The 16444-nt window shown below is 41.6% G+C and overlaps 2 protein-coding genes across 3 annotated transcripts in view; both read right to left on the bottom strand.

Moving 5' to 3' along the window:
- The window catches only part of bmerb1 (bMERB domain containing 1), a 31455-nt gene extending 23694 nt beyond the window's left edge, over positions 1 to 7761 (bottom strand). Inside the window, exons 1-2 of the mRNA XM_063195920.1 lie at positions 7511 to 7761; positions 3002 to 3122 (exon numbers count right to left, since the gene is read on the bottom strand). Of these exons, the coding sequence (XP_063051990.1) occupies positions 3002 to 3122; positions 7511 to 7613 (224 nt within the window). The 5' untranslated portion in view covers positions 7614 to 7761. The remainder of the gene's footprint in view (positions 1 to 3001; positions 3123 to 7510) is intronic.
- A 2304-nt stretch (positions 7762 to 10065) lies between these two features.
- On the bottom strand, positions 10066 to 14925 carry LOC134446563 (mpv17-like protein). Of its 2 annotated transcripts, XM_063195918.1 has the most exons (4): positions 14247 to 14925; positions 13917 to 13987; positions 11707 to 11736; positions 10066 to 10354 (listed from the first exon to the last, which is right to left on the bottom strand). In XM_063195918.1, exons 1-4 carry the CDS (start codon positions 14548 to 14550, stop codon positions 10103 to 10105), a joined length of 657 nt encoding a protein of 218 aa, XP_063051988.1. In that variant the 5' UTR covers positions 14551 to 14925; the 3' UTR covers positions 10066 to 10102. The 2 variants fall into 2 exon arrangements, with proteins under 2 accessions (XP_063051988.1, XP_063051989.1); XM_063195919.1 differs by lacking the exon at positions 11707 to 11736.
- Positions 14926 to 16444: the final 1519 nt, after the last annotated feature.

The following is a 16444-nucleotide window of genomic DNA, read 5'->3' as shown; positions in this document are numbered from 1 at the left end:
AATACAGTGTAGCTGACTCAAAGGTTAAATTATTCCTAATGTACCTGAAATTAGCTAGATTAAATTTTATTTTGCCTGTAGTTTTTTTAACATGTTGCTTGAAACCAAGTTGTGCATCTATTATAACCACCAAGGTATTTAAACTCTTGGACAACATCCAGTTTCTCACCATGCACCATGATGCTGGGGTCTGGTTCAGTAGTAACCCTTTTAGATAAATACATACAAACAGTCTTTGACACATTGAGATGAAGACGTGAGTGTTGTAGCCATGTACACACATTGTTCATGACTGATGTTAACTGTTGTGCAGCTAGACGTTTGTCTTTTGCGTGGATGTATAATACTGCATCATCTGCATATAGCTGACAGGGTTACTGATGCAGGACAACAACTAGACAAGTCATTTATATACAAGCTGAACAACAGTGGACCTAGTATGGACCCTGTGGTACTCCAAGAGAGTTGATGCAGGTGCTTGATTTAGTATGCTGCACTCTAACACACTGTGTCCGTGATGCTAGGTATGACTCCATCCATTTCAATGAGTCAGCCGAAAACTTAAAGTGAGTTAGCTTTTGCAAAAGTATCTGGTGGTTAAAAGTGTCAAAAGCCTTTCTAAAATCTAGGAAAACAGCCCCAACCACACCGCCAGCATCAAGTTTTAACTTTACATTTTCCAAGAAGAAGCAGACAGCCGTCTCTGTTGAGTGATGTTTTCTGAAACCAAACTGCATGCTGTTAAGCATATGACTATTATTTAGGTGCTGTATGAGTTGTTCTGCCACTATTTTCTCAGTTATTTTGGATATAGCGGGAAGTATGCTAATTGGTCTATAGTTACTAGTTATTGTTGGGTCACCAGATTTGAGGATTGGAGTTATAACTGCACTTTTCAAGCTGTCTGGGAATACCTGCTGGGTGAAAGAGTCATTGACAATGGTTGTGAGTGGTGAAAGGAGGGATTGCTTATGGGTTTTAATAAATAGTGTATCCATGCCATGTGCGTCTTTAGCTCTGGAGCTTTTTAGCCCACAGATGACCTTGTCAACCTGCGCCTGAGACACCGTGTGTATGTTAAAAACTGGCGCTGTGGTGCTGATGAGTGTGTGACCTAAATTTATAATTTCAGTGTCAGTGCTTTGTGTTAACTGTGTTACTGAATTAATAAAATATGTATTGAGTGCTGTTGCAATATCCTTAGGGCCCTCTATTATAGTGTTATCTATCTGCAACTCTTTAATATCTCTATGTATGTTGCTGTTGTTTGTAAGTTTTTTAATATTCGTCCATATTTCTTTGGCATTTCCCCTAGCGTTGCTAATTACATTGATGAAGAATGTTGCTTTCGCTGTTCTAAGAGCCTTCACCACTTTGTTTCTTAGTGACACAAAAATCTGTCTGTCAAGAACAGTTTTTGTTTTAAGAGATATCTTGAGTGCATGGTCTCTCTGTTTCATTAAGGTCCATATGCTTTCGTCAAGCCATGGTAGGTGTGTTTTTTTGTTGGGCTTTTGTTTAACCTTTTTCAAGAATTGCTCCATAGTATCCTTGATTATCTTAATAAAATCTTCACAGTTTTTGTTTGCATCACTATTTACTAAGTGATCACCCCAGTTTATTTCATTTAGAGCTTGTTTTAGGTTCTCTGTCTCGTTTTTTGGTACTCTTAAATGCCCATTTGTTTGAATGGGTGGGCGTAGCAGTCTGTTTTTAGATAACTTCCGTGAGAACAGAACCAGGTTGTGGTCTGACAAACCTGTGAGCAGACTGTACGTTTTATGAATCCTATCACATTTTACACGTCAAATGTGTTATAGCATGTAATATTTGAATATTTGTCAACTTAAAAGTTAGGACTTAGTTCTCCCTTTTTGTGAAATAAATGGAAGCATGTTAAAATCATTGATATCTTTCCTCTTTCAGTTGGGTTAAATTAAGTCAAATTCAACATACCCATGATAAGCTTACATTTTCATTCTAATTTTTATATAATACATTTTATTAAAAAAAAAAAAAAACAGAACCGTACAAAACCGAAAACCGTGACCTTGAAACCGTGACATTTGTGAACCGTACCACCCCTAGTGTGCATGTGTGTGTGCATGTGTGTGTGTGCATGCATGCTTACGTGTGTGATATTGTGTGTGTGTGTGTGCGCGAGCATGCTCCTCAATTTAACTAGTGCATTTTCTGCACATGCTCTTGATGTTTGGGTGTTAGCGTGGCGTACGGTACCCTACTGTATATCTGGCTTGCGTGGCGTACGGTACCCTACTGTATATCTGGCCTGCGGGGCGTACCGTACCGTACTGTATATCTGGCCGGCGTGGCGTACGGTACCCTACTGTAGATCTGGCCTGCGGGGCGTACCGTACCGTACTGTATATCTGGCCTGCGGGGCGTACGGTACCCTACTGTATATCTGGCCTGCGGGGCGTACGGTACCCTACTGTATATCTGGCCGGCGTAGCGTACGGTACCCTACTGTAGATCTGGCCTGCGGGGCGTACGGTACCCTACTGTATATCTGGCCTGACCACTCATGAGGGCTGACGTGGCCAGGCTGCCTGCCCTGCGTTGCCAATAGCAACTGTAGTGATGCTGATGGCGTGGCAGAAGATGGTGACTCACACACACACACACACACACACACACACACACACACACACACACACACACACACACACACACACACACACACACGCAAGCGACCTCGGACTTGCATGAAACGCAGCTCTGACCCCCCCACACATGCCCAAACGCACACACACAAACGACCTCAGATTTACATGAAATGCAGCTCAGACTCTCGCCGCACACACACACACACACAAGCTCAGACTTACATGAAACGCAGCTCTGACCCACACACACTCACACACACACACACACACACACACACAAGACAACTTCAGACTTACATGAAACGCAGCTCAGACACCCGCCCCCCCCCACACACACACACACACACACACACACAAGACAACTTCAGACTTACATGAAACGCAGCTCAGACTCTCGCCGCACCAGGACCTCGCGCAGGCGTTGGATTCGTGCCATCTCCATCTCAATCTGGTCAGGAGACATGCTGCTCTCTGCCATGCACACGTCCCCCGAGTCTAAAGGGAGGGACAACAAACACGCCACAGTGTGGGACAATGTGCAGTAATCTCTATGGTGTGGACAGGGGCGCAACTACAGTATATGCGATGTATGCGTTACAGGGGGGCGCCAGAGAGAGGGGGGCACCAAAGAGAGGGCAATTGGAGGGCGCCAAATAATTATTAAGTGTTTTATTTTTTGGGGGGGGCACCTAAATAGTTCTTGCATACCCCCACAGAAATGAGTAGTTGCACCCCTTGGTGTGGAACAACGTCCCAATGTTGAGGTGTACACGTCCCCCGAGTCTGCAGGTTACAGTAAACACGCTTGAGCCAAGAAGTCATCAAAGTCTTTGCTATAAGGAACTGTTAACCCATTTTGTCCTAAGACCTTTTTGAGAAAGGGTGCCCTCTGCCTATTAAATCCTAAATATCTCAGCCTCCGAATCATACACAAACATGAAACCAGTTGTATTTAAAAGCTAGGACCCTCGTTCTGCCTTAGAATGTGTTCATTCAGCTCTAACTTACGCACATTTTTAATAAAACAGAAACCTGAATGCAGTGTATATGTGTCTCCAGGACACAATGGGTTAAACATAGTTGTAGATATTCACGGTTGCATCCCATTAGTCCGACAACACACGTTAAAACTATGCCCAAACCTAAACAATTCCTAACCCCAACCGTCAGTAAAGGCATGTTCTGTCAGTATACAGTTATTTTAGTGTCATAAGTTTATAAATATTTACTTTTTCAAGTTTACTGAAAAGTAAAAACTATGCCCAAACCAAAACAATGCGACAGTGTGGGACAATGGCTATGTTTACACGAAACATTTAATTCTGAATTAACTCCATTTAATTCTGAATAAATCTTAATCCCCCTTTGAAAACGTCATGTAAACACCTCTTAATTCAGAATTATAGGACAGATGAAAGTAAACTCGATGGAACTATTTAATTATGAATTATTAATTCGTAATTAAAAACATCATGTAAACGTAGTGAGTGTGCAGTAATCTGTATGGCAAGGAACAATGTCCCAAATGTGTAAGGTAAACTAATAACTGCTGGGACAATCTGCAGCAAACTGCAGTGCATAGCTAGTCACAATGTCCACAGCATTGACATGTTGGTAGCAGGGGAAAGCACAAAGTCTCAACAATAAAAGATGCCAAGAAATCTAGGAGAATTCATTAAAGGGTGATATTCACACCCTAGAATTGAGAATTCTATCCTTCCAGTGCTCCAAACCTTTAAATTGTTTGTGAGGACAATGTTTACAGTGCAGTGTAATGCAAAAGAAAAATGCCATATTAACTGGCTATGAAATTTCAAGTTTCCAAAACAATGTGCAAACCTGGAAAACAAAAAGTGTTTTTTGCCTTATCTTTTTCAAATCAGCACTGGACTAACAGCCTGTAACTGTGTACTAACAATATTTTATATTTATGGACATACAATTTAAGACACAGTCAGTTCAGAAGGCAGCGTATGTTCTAGGCCTAAGCTTACAGCTCGACACTACGCTATAACTCGGCCGCCACTTTTTGCTTTTCGAATTGGCACGACACAGCTCAATCATAAAGCAAAAAGTGGTGGCCGAGTAGCGCTGTAGGCCTAATAGAAAACCGGCAGTGGCAAAGAGGCATAAGCTGCCTGTTGTCCAATGGAGTTTCACTGCAGGAAGTTAAAGACCCAGTAATCTTTTCTTACTCTCATGTTGGGCAATTATAAATGTTCTGCTTCGGTGAAGCAAGGGACAAGATAAGTGCTGCTAACGTCCTGTACCGTGTCAGAAAACACAAAACAAAGATAACTGTTCAGCATTAAGCTAAGCTGCCGTTGTTTTGTCAGTGAAACTTCCAAACTGCGCAGCTAGAATGAGATTAATTTTTAAAAACCCACCAAATTTCTTGAACCAACGGCTGCCATTAGAACGGTTTAACTGCATGTGACAACACAGCCATGTCTGCACAGTGTTAAGCCTTCCCCCAACAACTCACTACACCGATTCAGACAAATAACCTGGTACACGCAGATACGTAGAGTACTCAAAGCTATGAATCTCCTAATATGCACAGCCAGGTGCTGGTGAAGTGCAGTCACAAGTAATCCAGAGAATAGGAGAAGAATAACAGCACACTGGTGGACTCAATTTTGCTGATTTTTTTAATTATTATTATTGAACAACGTATTTCGCTTGTGCATCATCAGGTGTTTCCTCTCCTATTCGGACACATAGAGAGTGTTGTGGTTGAAGGAAGGACTTGGCATCCTTTTAGACTCTGATGGTGGCGTAAAAGACCAACTCAAAAATATTTTCTGCAAAAGTAACACACACAATAACCACAGATGTCTAATGTCTTCGTTGTACAGTCTTTGATAGCCAAAAGAGTTTCCAGTGGGAGGAATCTATGCATATATGCAGTCATGATACAGTATCGCGGTGCAACATGGCAGTATCGCGATACGCCCTTTTCAAACTTCTGTTTCCCTTCAGTCCAAACAACAACCACCTGATGTGATAACACTTCCACGTTTTAAATCATCATCCTTATCACTCATTTTTAACTTTTTAAAATTATTATTAGCCTCATGTAACCTATTCTACTTGTAATAGGCTAATCGTTCATCAAAAAGATATATTTGAAAAATCGTGGGGTGTATTGAACTGTAGGTCAAAAATCGCGATACAAATCATGAGTTGAGTGTATCGTTACAGCCAAGGGTTTCCAGTGAGAGACACCTACAGTATCAGGTCAGCTCCATTACAGTAAGCCTATAGCCAGCTCAAATAACTGCTGCTCTGCTCCGAGCCGAGAGAGGTGAGGCATGCTAGGCTGACAACACTGGAGTCAGCACAAAGTGACAGGAGAGAGAGACAGACTGTGGATCTGGCCCATAGGGAACGGACATTTGTCTCTGTGATATCTTTTTGCATAAGCACACACACACACACACACGGAAAAATAAAGAGGCCTACCAAAAAAACAACAAAAAAAAGGAACCGAGCCAAGAGAAAAACAGGTATAACCACCACTGTGATCGTAAACATACAATGCACATAATAGAGCAAAGAACAAGACACTGACATACTGTACACCCCCCCCCCAACACACGCACACACACACACACACGCACACACACACACACACACACACACACACACACACACTAGCCAGCAGCCAAACCTTTGATAATAAAATCCAAAGAAAAGCTTTGAAACAAGCCCAGTGTCGTCTTCGCCACCCCCCCCCCTCACTGCAGTTCAATACAGAAACTGTGGACTCATGACAACACAGAACAAATGCAGTCCAATTGCAATAGCAACAACAACAACAACAACAACAACAGCAAAAACAACAACATTAATATGCCTAATAGGCCTAATAATAACAATAATAATAACAATAATAATAATAACTGTGGGAATACATCTACTGATAATAATAATAATAATAATGCATAAGGCAGCCTTTTTGTTGTTTCTTTTAACTTTAAGGTACTTGTTTAGTAAGTATATAGTAAGTAATATTATTATGCTTATGATTATTATTGGAGTAGGTATAGTAGCCTAGTGTGTTGTTATTGTTGCGTGAGAGTGTGTGAGTGCTAAAAAAAAAAAAAGGTTAAAACGGTTCCTATTCACACTGCACCCCATGATTAATCTTCAAGTCTATGTGTGCACCCGCCATGATCTCTGTATCAGACCACAATGCATCCATGTGATGGGTCTATGGTGGTCAGATCTCTTTTACTTGCTAGGAATTCAAACAATAAGGGATTCTCACTCTCTTCTAGGCCTATATTGAGAGACTTTTGGTAGTAGCAGGGATTATAGGCAGTATACTGCTATATATAGCCTCGTTGAAAAGGCAGTGAGTCACCCTGGAGTGGCATGCAAGGTTTGTTTTGAAGTGGGCTAACCATCACACTCTACCATAAAACCCAACTCCCTGATGCTCACTGATGTCTTTGTAAGCATATTTCCTGCAAACATGGAGCAGTTATGCTACAGCCTTTGAGCGCCTATGTGTGACCTACTATTTTGACAATGTCTTGTAACATTACAATTGTGGCAACCTAGCTGCCTGCCCAAAAAAAATGTTAAGCTGGCGTTTCTTATCGTGTCTCGAATTAGAATGATCAGCAATTCGTCATCTAAAAATACCTCACTTCAATTAACCGCCTGGTGACCATAGTGAAGTTAGATTAGCCTACATAGGCATGCAAATGGCAGTGATAAGAGGCCAGCACAATAACATGTTATGGTCACAAATATGCTAATAGCCGAGACAATGTTTCCACATCACCTTCCACGCGGTATACGTTCACAACGTCTTTTCAAAGGAATGTCCTCAGAAATCTTTTGGGTCTTAAAAAAAGACAAATAACCCTCACCTTTCTCCGTGCTCCATTCGGTGTCTTGCACGGCGCCGTAGCTCTTCAACGATTTATCTGAATCCGACATTGACTTCTTTAATTCTATAGACAAACACGACATATTTATGTATCCACGAGGCTTAAATAAGAAAAATCCGTATTATCCCTGCCACCCTCAAGAGCCTCCACCTGGTTCCAGTTCGTTCAGGCGAAATCAGTGTTCAGAGCTCTCGTGCAAACCGAGAGGGTGAGGAGCATCTTTCTGCCAAGACACACGGCTTCTTTGACGTCTAGGATGCTGAGGGATGCGGTGAGCATGCGCGCAACGGTATGCGAGATAGGCTATGCAAGATGCAGGGCAAACGAACAATATGGACGGTGACGAGTCGTATAGGGCCACATGGGTAATTTTGCGATCTAGCCTATATTTGTACATTTTCCATTTTTTATTCGTAGGCTTGTCACGTTCTAGCTGCATCGACCAGGTTAGGACTAGCAGACTTAATACTTCAAAACAATAGGCCTACTTAAAAATAGAAATAGGCCTAGAAGTCTGTATCCACATAGGCCTACAAAAAATATTGTCATTTTGCCAGAATTTTAAATAAATGATTGAAAACAGATGGACTTGTCAATATTTATTTAATATAATTTAATATTTACTCAAACTCATGGCACAAATTTACACCACAACTACATTACAAGAGATCAATAAATTAGAGGACTATTCAGCATAAATATGCCTGATCATTAGGAAATGAGTAGGCCTATAGCACCAACCGATCAGTGTGTAATCTGTGTATACAAAACAGTACCGAGAGACCTTAAATGGGGTGTTTGGTTGTCCTTATGTGCATTTGAGGTTGAATGATATATTATGCCTATTTAGTGTTTGCATTTTCAGGTCAGTCAGAAAATATTTCATTGCACAGGTCTAACAAAAAATCCTACCCCTGTGTAAGGAACAAAAACCCCAATCACCCCATATGCGGTCCTCTAGGCCTATATTTCATAAAAGCATACAGCCTACATTCACATGTATTGCATTTGCATAATTTGTCCTTTGCTCTGGACATTCAAATTCTTCATAAAAAAAAATGTTCATTTTCACTACAGAATTGTTTCATCAAGGTCAACATTAGATCTGCCAAATGGTTATGTTATCATAATGTCAACATGTGCAAACTGATGAAAAAACAAAAACAAACAAACAAACAACAACAACAACAACAAAACAAGCAGCAGCAAAACACAAGTTCATATTCTACTCTACAAATCAGAATATGACCCAATACAAGCACAATACATCTAACAAATGTTGCAGTGTTCATTCAACCCTTACAGCGTAGGGCGGACACTATGGGTGTACAATTCAACTCTGTGTTGAATCAGCACTGCCAAATGTACTGTGTAGGTCAATAGATTATATAGCCTCGTTTAATATGTGTAAATGAGTGTAATTTCAAGTAAATGAAACACCAATAATTTCATGCAAAATAAATTTAAAAAATCAAGATTGGTGCACTTATAGCTACCATAAATCATTGACCTACTTATGACAATGAATCAATTTTGGTTAAGATTGGCGTGCAGCTGGCTCGATAAGTAATAATCTAGCTTCGTCTTGCCGATTCTCTGAGCAATATGACCTCAGAGGCACATCCAGACTGGCTCAAAAATGTTAACTCGTAACAACTTAGTCTACTTACTTTCTAAAAGGGTTTGATTCCAGTGGCAAGCAGGAGATGATGAAGTGTGCAAAATGTGTGCCAGTCAGGATCAATAACAATGATAACACAAATAATAACAGTTAGAGGGAAAACTGGGACTAAAATCTTGTAGATTACCAAAATATAGGCCTAGTTGTTTCCTAGAAAATGGACGGAATTTAATTGAAGGAAATCTTGACTGGTCCCATAATAATGTTATTGTTGGAACAGAGAAGCAGACAGTGGAATTCTGGGTAAAAAAAAAGAGTGTAAAAAATTCAAAAGTAAAAAAAAATTAGTAATGTGATCAATGTTCAAGGTCATCAAGTATTGGTTGAAGTGTGCAGCAGTCATTTGTCTGCACTGCAGCTATTAAAGTAACGTGCAGTCAGTCACTCCCTCAGTAGCATGTGGCAAATTAAAACATGAATTTGAAGGAATTAGTTAGTTCTTCTTTTGGTTGTGTGCAAGCATGCACACACACGCACGCACATACACCCACACACACCAGGGCTTGACACTGGCACCTGCCAACCGGCCAAATGCTGGTAAACCTTGGCTGTGGCTGGTAACAATTTCAGTGTCACTAGCCAATTTGGCAGGTAGCTTATTCTATGATATGATATATCAAAACAGTGTATATTCTTCCCTTTGTGTATCAATAGTTTGCATGTAAGTTCAAGAAAAAGCTCAGTTATTTCTATTTGTTCGTTTTAGTTCCGTGTAAAAACCCATACACTCATCTTTTTGCTTTAAGCACCTCATCTTCTGAGGTTAGATGTACAACAGCATCATGATTTAAAAAAAGTCAATGTCAAGCCCTGACGCACACATACACACACACACACGTAGACACACACACCCTGAGATTCCATTTCTTTTTATGCATCCATCTCCGTGTTCACTTCTTGTCTTGTGCGCTTGGTGCTGAGATGTCTGTCCCAGAGGCTGGTGCTGAGATGTCTGTCCCAGAGGCTGGTGCTGATATGTCTGTCCCAGAGGCTGGTGCAGGGCGCCGCATCCAGGCGAGGGCCGCCATGGCCGTCCCGTCCCCGCTCTGCTGTGAGAAGCAGAGGAAGACGGCCCACACGAAAGCACAGCAGCCCGTGAACGCCGTACGCACATACAGGGGCACCAACGCAAAGTTGAGGAACTGGAACCAAGAAGAGGAAGAGGGAGTGGCCATCAAGAAGACAGTAGGCATACAACAGGACACATAACTAGCTAACATAATACCAAGAAGACACACAACCAGCTAACTTAATACAGTCCAACAGGACCCTTCACTATGCTAGAGGGAGTGACACAAAGAAGACAGTAAGCATACAACAGGACACATAACCGGCTAACATAAGACCAGGAAGAAGGAGTGGGAGTGACATAAGCAAGACTACAACATACAACAAGCATACAACAGGACACATAACTAGCTAATTCAATACAACGTGTTGTACGCGTCACAATGACAAATATATTCTATATTTTCTATACAACAAGACACATAACCAGCTAATTTAATACAGTGCAACAGGACCCTTTATTATGCTAGATTTGGACTTATGGAGGTGGCTGCATCCTGTAATGTGAACCAGTGAAGGTGTTACAATATGTGTGTTTTTTTGTTTTTGTTTTTTTGTTTTTTAGAAAACGGGACACATAAACAGCTATTTAAATACAACAGGACACATCACCGGAAATACAACAGCCAGGTGTCCCATAGCATAGCAGGCCCCAAAAGCAAGAGGGCCAGACAGGGCATGGCCCAAATAACTTTTCTTAGCTATTCTCAAACTGTGGGCCTTCTCGATGCCCCCCTAGGGCTCCTCAACGACCCCTGGGGGGGGGCTGTAGCGCCCTCGTTGAGAAACACTATGCTAGAGCAGTGGTTCCCAACCTATGGGTCGGGGCCCACCCTATGGGTCGCCAAAGATCCACAGTGGGTCGCGAAGCCCTCTTGATTTTAAGGGGATTATTTATAATAACATATATAACCAATGTTGAATAAATGACAAAGCATTTAAACTACTATAGAAGTAGCAAAATGTAAGTGATACATTAAACATGTAGGCCTATTATATATTTGACTGAACACAAATTGCGGAATAAACTGATAACTAATGAGTTTTCGAATGAAATAGAATATCGTGTGACTAGCGCTCGCGCGATTGGGTCACCAAAGCTTACAATGGTAAAAATATGGGTCCCTGAAGAAAAAGGTTGGGAACGACTATGCTAGAGGCTATATATAGGCATTAAGCATGACATGCATGACTGGGTGTAAATGCTTCATGTGAGGTGCAGTCCATCAACAACCAAGTAAACAAATAACTGGAGAATCTTACCCCACGGCCCACGCTTCTCATCATGTGGCCATGATTTAGAACTACCATCTAGCACAATTGTGTGTTACTACTATTCACACTTGAGTTTAGGCGAAGCATTGTTTCTATTGCATGAAAAACAATGTGATGATTGATGATGTGTCTGCAAGAGTTGTCACCTTACCTGTACAAATGGCCAGTACATCAAGCCAGTCTGAAATAAATAATTAGAAAAAATATATAGCCTAAGTAGTGTGCAGTGTGCTATCTGTGCAAACAGAATAAAAACCAATGGAAGCCGTACTAAGTAATAAATACATGTTTTCTAGTATGGTCAAAGTACAGTCATTTTTACAGCTAAAAATGGCTATTTTTGGAAATTCACAATGGCGGACCATGGAGAAGATCCCCCTTTTCATGTATGAAAAGTGCAATTTTTCCAGTCATAATGAATACTTAGCATTTGATAGTGGTGGTTAGTATTCATGAAAAAGGTAACATTAGTGAATGGGTAGCATTAACCCTTTGAGGAGTACCATCACAAATATGTGATTAGAATTTTGCCAAAATTTTGAGTTCTCATTATGATGTCATAAGGACTTTTCAAGATTTTTAACACGGACTTCTATGGGAGCTGTAGAGTGTTCAAGTACAATTCTAGAAGAACTGGGGGAAATTCCTTACTCCTAGGGCTGTAACGATATTTTATCGAACCGAGAAATCGTGATACAAGGACTCACGATACTGTATTGTGATACAAGGAGGCAGTATCGTGATACACCCTTTCAAAGTTTTGACACCCATCAGTCCAGAAAACTACCACATGATATGAAGTGATGGTGCTTCCAAGCTTCAAATCATCATTATTATTATATTTAAACTTTTTAAAATTGTGTGTAGCCTCTTGTAACCTATTCTACCTACAACATGTCATAGTTTTATTCATAATTTTATTTTATAACATTGGCAAATCTGAAATCGTGGGGTGTATCGAACCGTAGGTCAAAAATCGTGATACGAACCGAATCGTGAGTTGAGTGTATCGTTACAGCCCTAAAGTTAATTCTGGAAATTAACAACTAAAAATCTCACACAGTGTACCTTTAATGCCGCCGTCATAAGCATGACATGACAGTGTCATAGTGTCATAACAGTGTCATGACATATTCATGGACAAGTCATTAACATTATGTTCATGTCATAAACCTTTTACAGTCATGAAAAGTTGACATTGTTAGGGCTGTCTTTAACTGAATACATGTTTATGACACGGACATGACTGTGTGATGACAATGTCATGTTATTCAACCCCTGAAAGATTACCATCTTAAAAACAGAGGTTCAATCAAAACTGTTCAATCAGGTGTTTAAAAGACCAGTAGTCGTGAGCAGAACCATAACGAACAGAGACAGAGCAGATTTGTGAAAGGACTGTGATACCCAGCTTCTTCTAGAACCTGACTGGTATCTGGTAACTTTTACTTGTATCATGATGAAGTCGAGGGAAGGGCCAAAGATGTCAAAAAAGGTGACCATTTTTCCTCACAGGAAAAGTTATGGATATAAAGACATTAAATATTTCAAGAAACAAAATGGGAAGTCTTAAGTTATCCTCCAAATCTACTCGTACTGTGCCTCCCATTCCCGAACTGATGTAGTTGACGAGGTGGCAAGTTTGCGGCCCCGAGGGGGACGAACTGTGCAGGAACGTGTGTGTGTGTGTGTGTGTGTGTGTGTGTGTGTGTGTGTGTGTGTGTGTGTGTGTGTGTGTGTGTGTGTGTGCAACATGTTTGACCAGCATTGCACCTTGTGTACTTTGATAGACTGATTTGGCCACAAACTCCTGAGCATTGTTGGTTTGGTTCTGCCCAGACTAGATTCCACCCCTTTCACTCTTCTCTGCATGCAGAGAGGGAAACTCAGGACTCATTGACCTTTCTTGCTTTTGCATGGCTGGCAAGCAACAGACAAGGTCAACTATTCAAATCATTAACTCGTGTAATGGATGAATTTTCCAGATTGAGTTCAGCTGGAAGAAGAAGCAAGAATAAGGTAAGGGCGTGTGTGTGTGTGTGTGTGTGTGTGTGTGTGTGTGTGTGTGTGTGTGTGTGTGTGTGTGTGTGTGTGTGTGTGTGTGTGTGTGTGTGTGAGAGAGAGAGAGAGAGAGAGAGTGAGTGTGAGAGAGAGAGACAGAGAGTGAGTGAGTGAGTGTGAGAGAGAGAGACAGAGAGAGAGAAAGGGAGGGAGGGAGAGAGAGAGAGAGAGAGAGAGAGAGAGATGCTGTTACCACATTATTACAATAGGGGGCACTAATTGCCTACATGGGCTCTGCATGAGGTCCTCCACAGTGAGTGAACTTCTAGTGCCCCCTTTAGACTTTGATGTGCTAGTTACCCGGTAAGTATTGAAGAACTTCTGCCTCCAGTCTTGGAAAATATCGTCTTTTCCTTCGAGAAAACTAACACCTGGTATAAAAAAATAAAAATAAAAGACACATTGGTCATTCCCAATGATACAGTAGCCCAGGCTACGTCCCTGATAGGCCTGTAGAACTGGTTGTGACATGATGACCTGTGTTCTAATGCGCGTGCCGTGAGCGTGCGCAAGCTCACACTACGTTACATTGTAGCACATCTACGTTAACAATTAACTTTGTGTCATCTGGCGTACACCTATAGTCTACGACTGTTACTGTACCCCGAATGACCTACCCAGGCTACTCACCAGTGTAGAATACGCTTGTAACCAGTGGCGCCGCCAAGGTCTGGTCCAATAGAAGTTTTCGTACTACCATCCTCACTGAGCTGCCGGGAAACTGGCGTTCCAAAAGCCTCATCCAGACGAAATTAAAATTACCGTGAAACGTGAATGCCACCACTGCTACATTTCTGGTGTGTTGCCAGTCCATATTTTCCTTTCCCGATAACCATTGATGGACGACATCTCCACCGGCAAATAAACTGCCGTATAGGGTTACGTTAGTTATCCACGGAAAACGTTTCACTTGTTTTAAGATGACCTTTATCATTATACATAATATGCATACGAGGAGCCTATCGTGCTGCTGAACAGTGGGACGTTCTCAATCAGCGTTCTGTTGTTTTACAACCGGCTGCCTGGATGACCTCTCAGATTAAAAATATATATTAATGCCGGGAAAGATCGCCATGCAATTTCCGTGTCGAGCTTCTGTCTATTCGCATAGTCGAGTGTATTCACCTAAAAACGCAGTCTTTTACCTTCGTGCTCCCCGCATTTGGGATTCCATAGCCTATCAACACAAGCGAACGATGAACGTGTGTGTAAAACACGAAATGTCAACCGCTGTATGGTTGCACTGAAAAGACCCTCAGTCAGGTGGCATCACCGACCATCTTTGACAGAGAGGCGAGGCTGAGGCCAGAGAGAGCCCGCCCATTCTGACGTAGCCTCGGCCACAACCACCACCGTGGCTGTGACTGGCATCAGAAGTTGTTAAGACGTGGAGCAAGCCTGGTTTGAGAATGCATGGCATGGGAATCAGTGAAGTGTGATGGAGGGTGGGCAAAAATCAGTTTGGCAATTAAATATCCATGGTTTCAGTCACTCAATAACAAATTTATATAGGCTATGCACACATTTTTTTTTACAAACCTGCTGGCAATTCACATTTCATTTTAAAATTTGGATTTGTAATGAAAATAGTTGCTAGGTCTGTCTGGCATGGCAGCTGTTCAGCTGCAAACAAGACAGTAGCGGCTACTGAGTAGCCTATGGGCTATTACTGGTGGTGGTGAGACAAGACACTATGGGCTATTACTGGTGGGGGTGAGACAAGACACTATGGGCTATTACTGGTGGGGGTGAGACAAGACACTATGGGCTATTACTGGTGGCGGGGGGTGATGACTGCTGAATCAGCAGATCACCCTGACCAGCCATTCGTTTCACACTGCTCCAAGAGAGCCCAGGATATAATCAGACAACTACACATTCACACAGCACACAAACTGTTCTCCCCACTGACATCAGGTTGGCAATACCACCAGAGCCGTATAAAAAAGTAGCCCCCATCCAGGTTCCCTATGTACTTCCGCCAGCGGATTGGCTCCACTACTAATGAAATGGTAGTATTATGGGATGGTCAGGACCAGGCTAGGTTCCCTAGTCGTAGCAGATCATTTTGGGCCCTATGTGCAATCAGCTCCAATGGAGCCTGTAGCTGGAGCCTGTCTGTAGCTGAGTTTAAAACCTATCTTAATGACACTTTTAAATCTGTCTGCACTTGCTTTTAATATTTTAATCTCCTTCTAATGTTGTTTTATGTTTATTATTTTATGGTTTTTATTGTGTAATTTTATCTCTTTATCCATATTGATTTGTTCTGTTTTGTCTGTGTCCTGTCTGTAAATGTAACTGTTATGTGTGCTGCCGCCTTGGCCAGGGCTCACTTGTAAAAGAGAATTTTATTCTCAATGTGATTTTATTTCCCTGGTAAAATAAATGTAAAATAAAAAAAAGCCTCCCAGTCGTATATCTTCATAAATCGGACAGTGTGTGGGCTCCATATATGGGACCCTGGTGACTCAGTCACACTTTACCCCCTGAACCACAGCCCTGAATACAATACCGCAGCATGTTGAGCTGCACATACAGCCTGGCTGGGAAACTGATACCGCAGGCCTAACTCTTTCCACAATGCTCATCAACACATTGTGAAACATTTCATGCATTTGCACTTTTTTACTCTGGTGACATTACAAACTTTCACATTGACCTTATTATTATTTTTTTAAATAACGTTTACTTCAATGTGCTTGAACAGCTACCAAAAAGGTAGCTCAGGCATTTCTGCTTCAGGCCCAGGAGGTTTCAACAGTCAATTGGTCTTAACTAGTGTTAATTAATATGCTGGTGTGGCCGTAACAGACAAAACGCTCCCT

Source organism: Engraulis encrasicolus, chromosome 1, assembly GCF_034702125.1.
Source record: "Engraulis encrasicolus isolate BLACKSEA-1 chromosome 1, IST_EnEncr_1.0, whole genome shotgun sequence".
NCBI classification, from domain to species: domain Eukaryota; kingdom Metazoa; phylum Chordata; class Actinopteri; order Clupeiformes; family Engraulidae; genus Engraulis; species Engraulis encrasicolus.
This window is presented reverse-complemented; position numbering and strand designations above follow the sequence as displayed.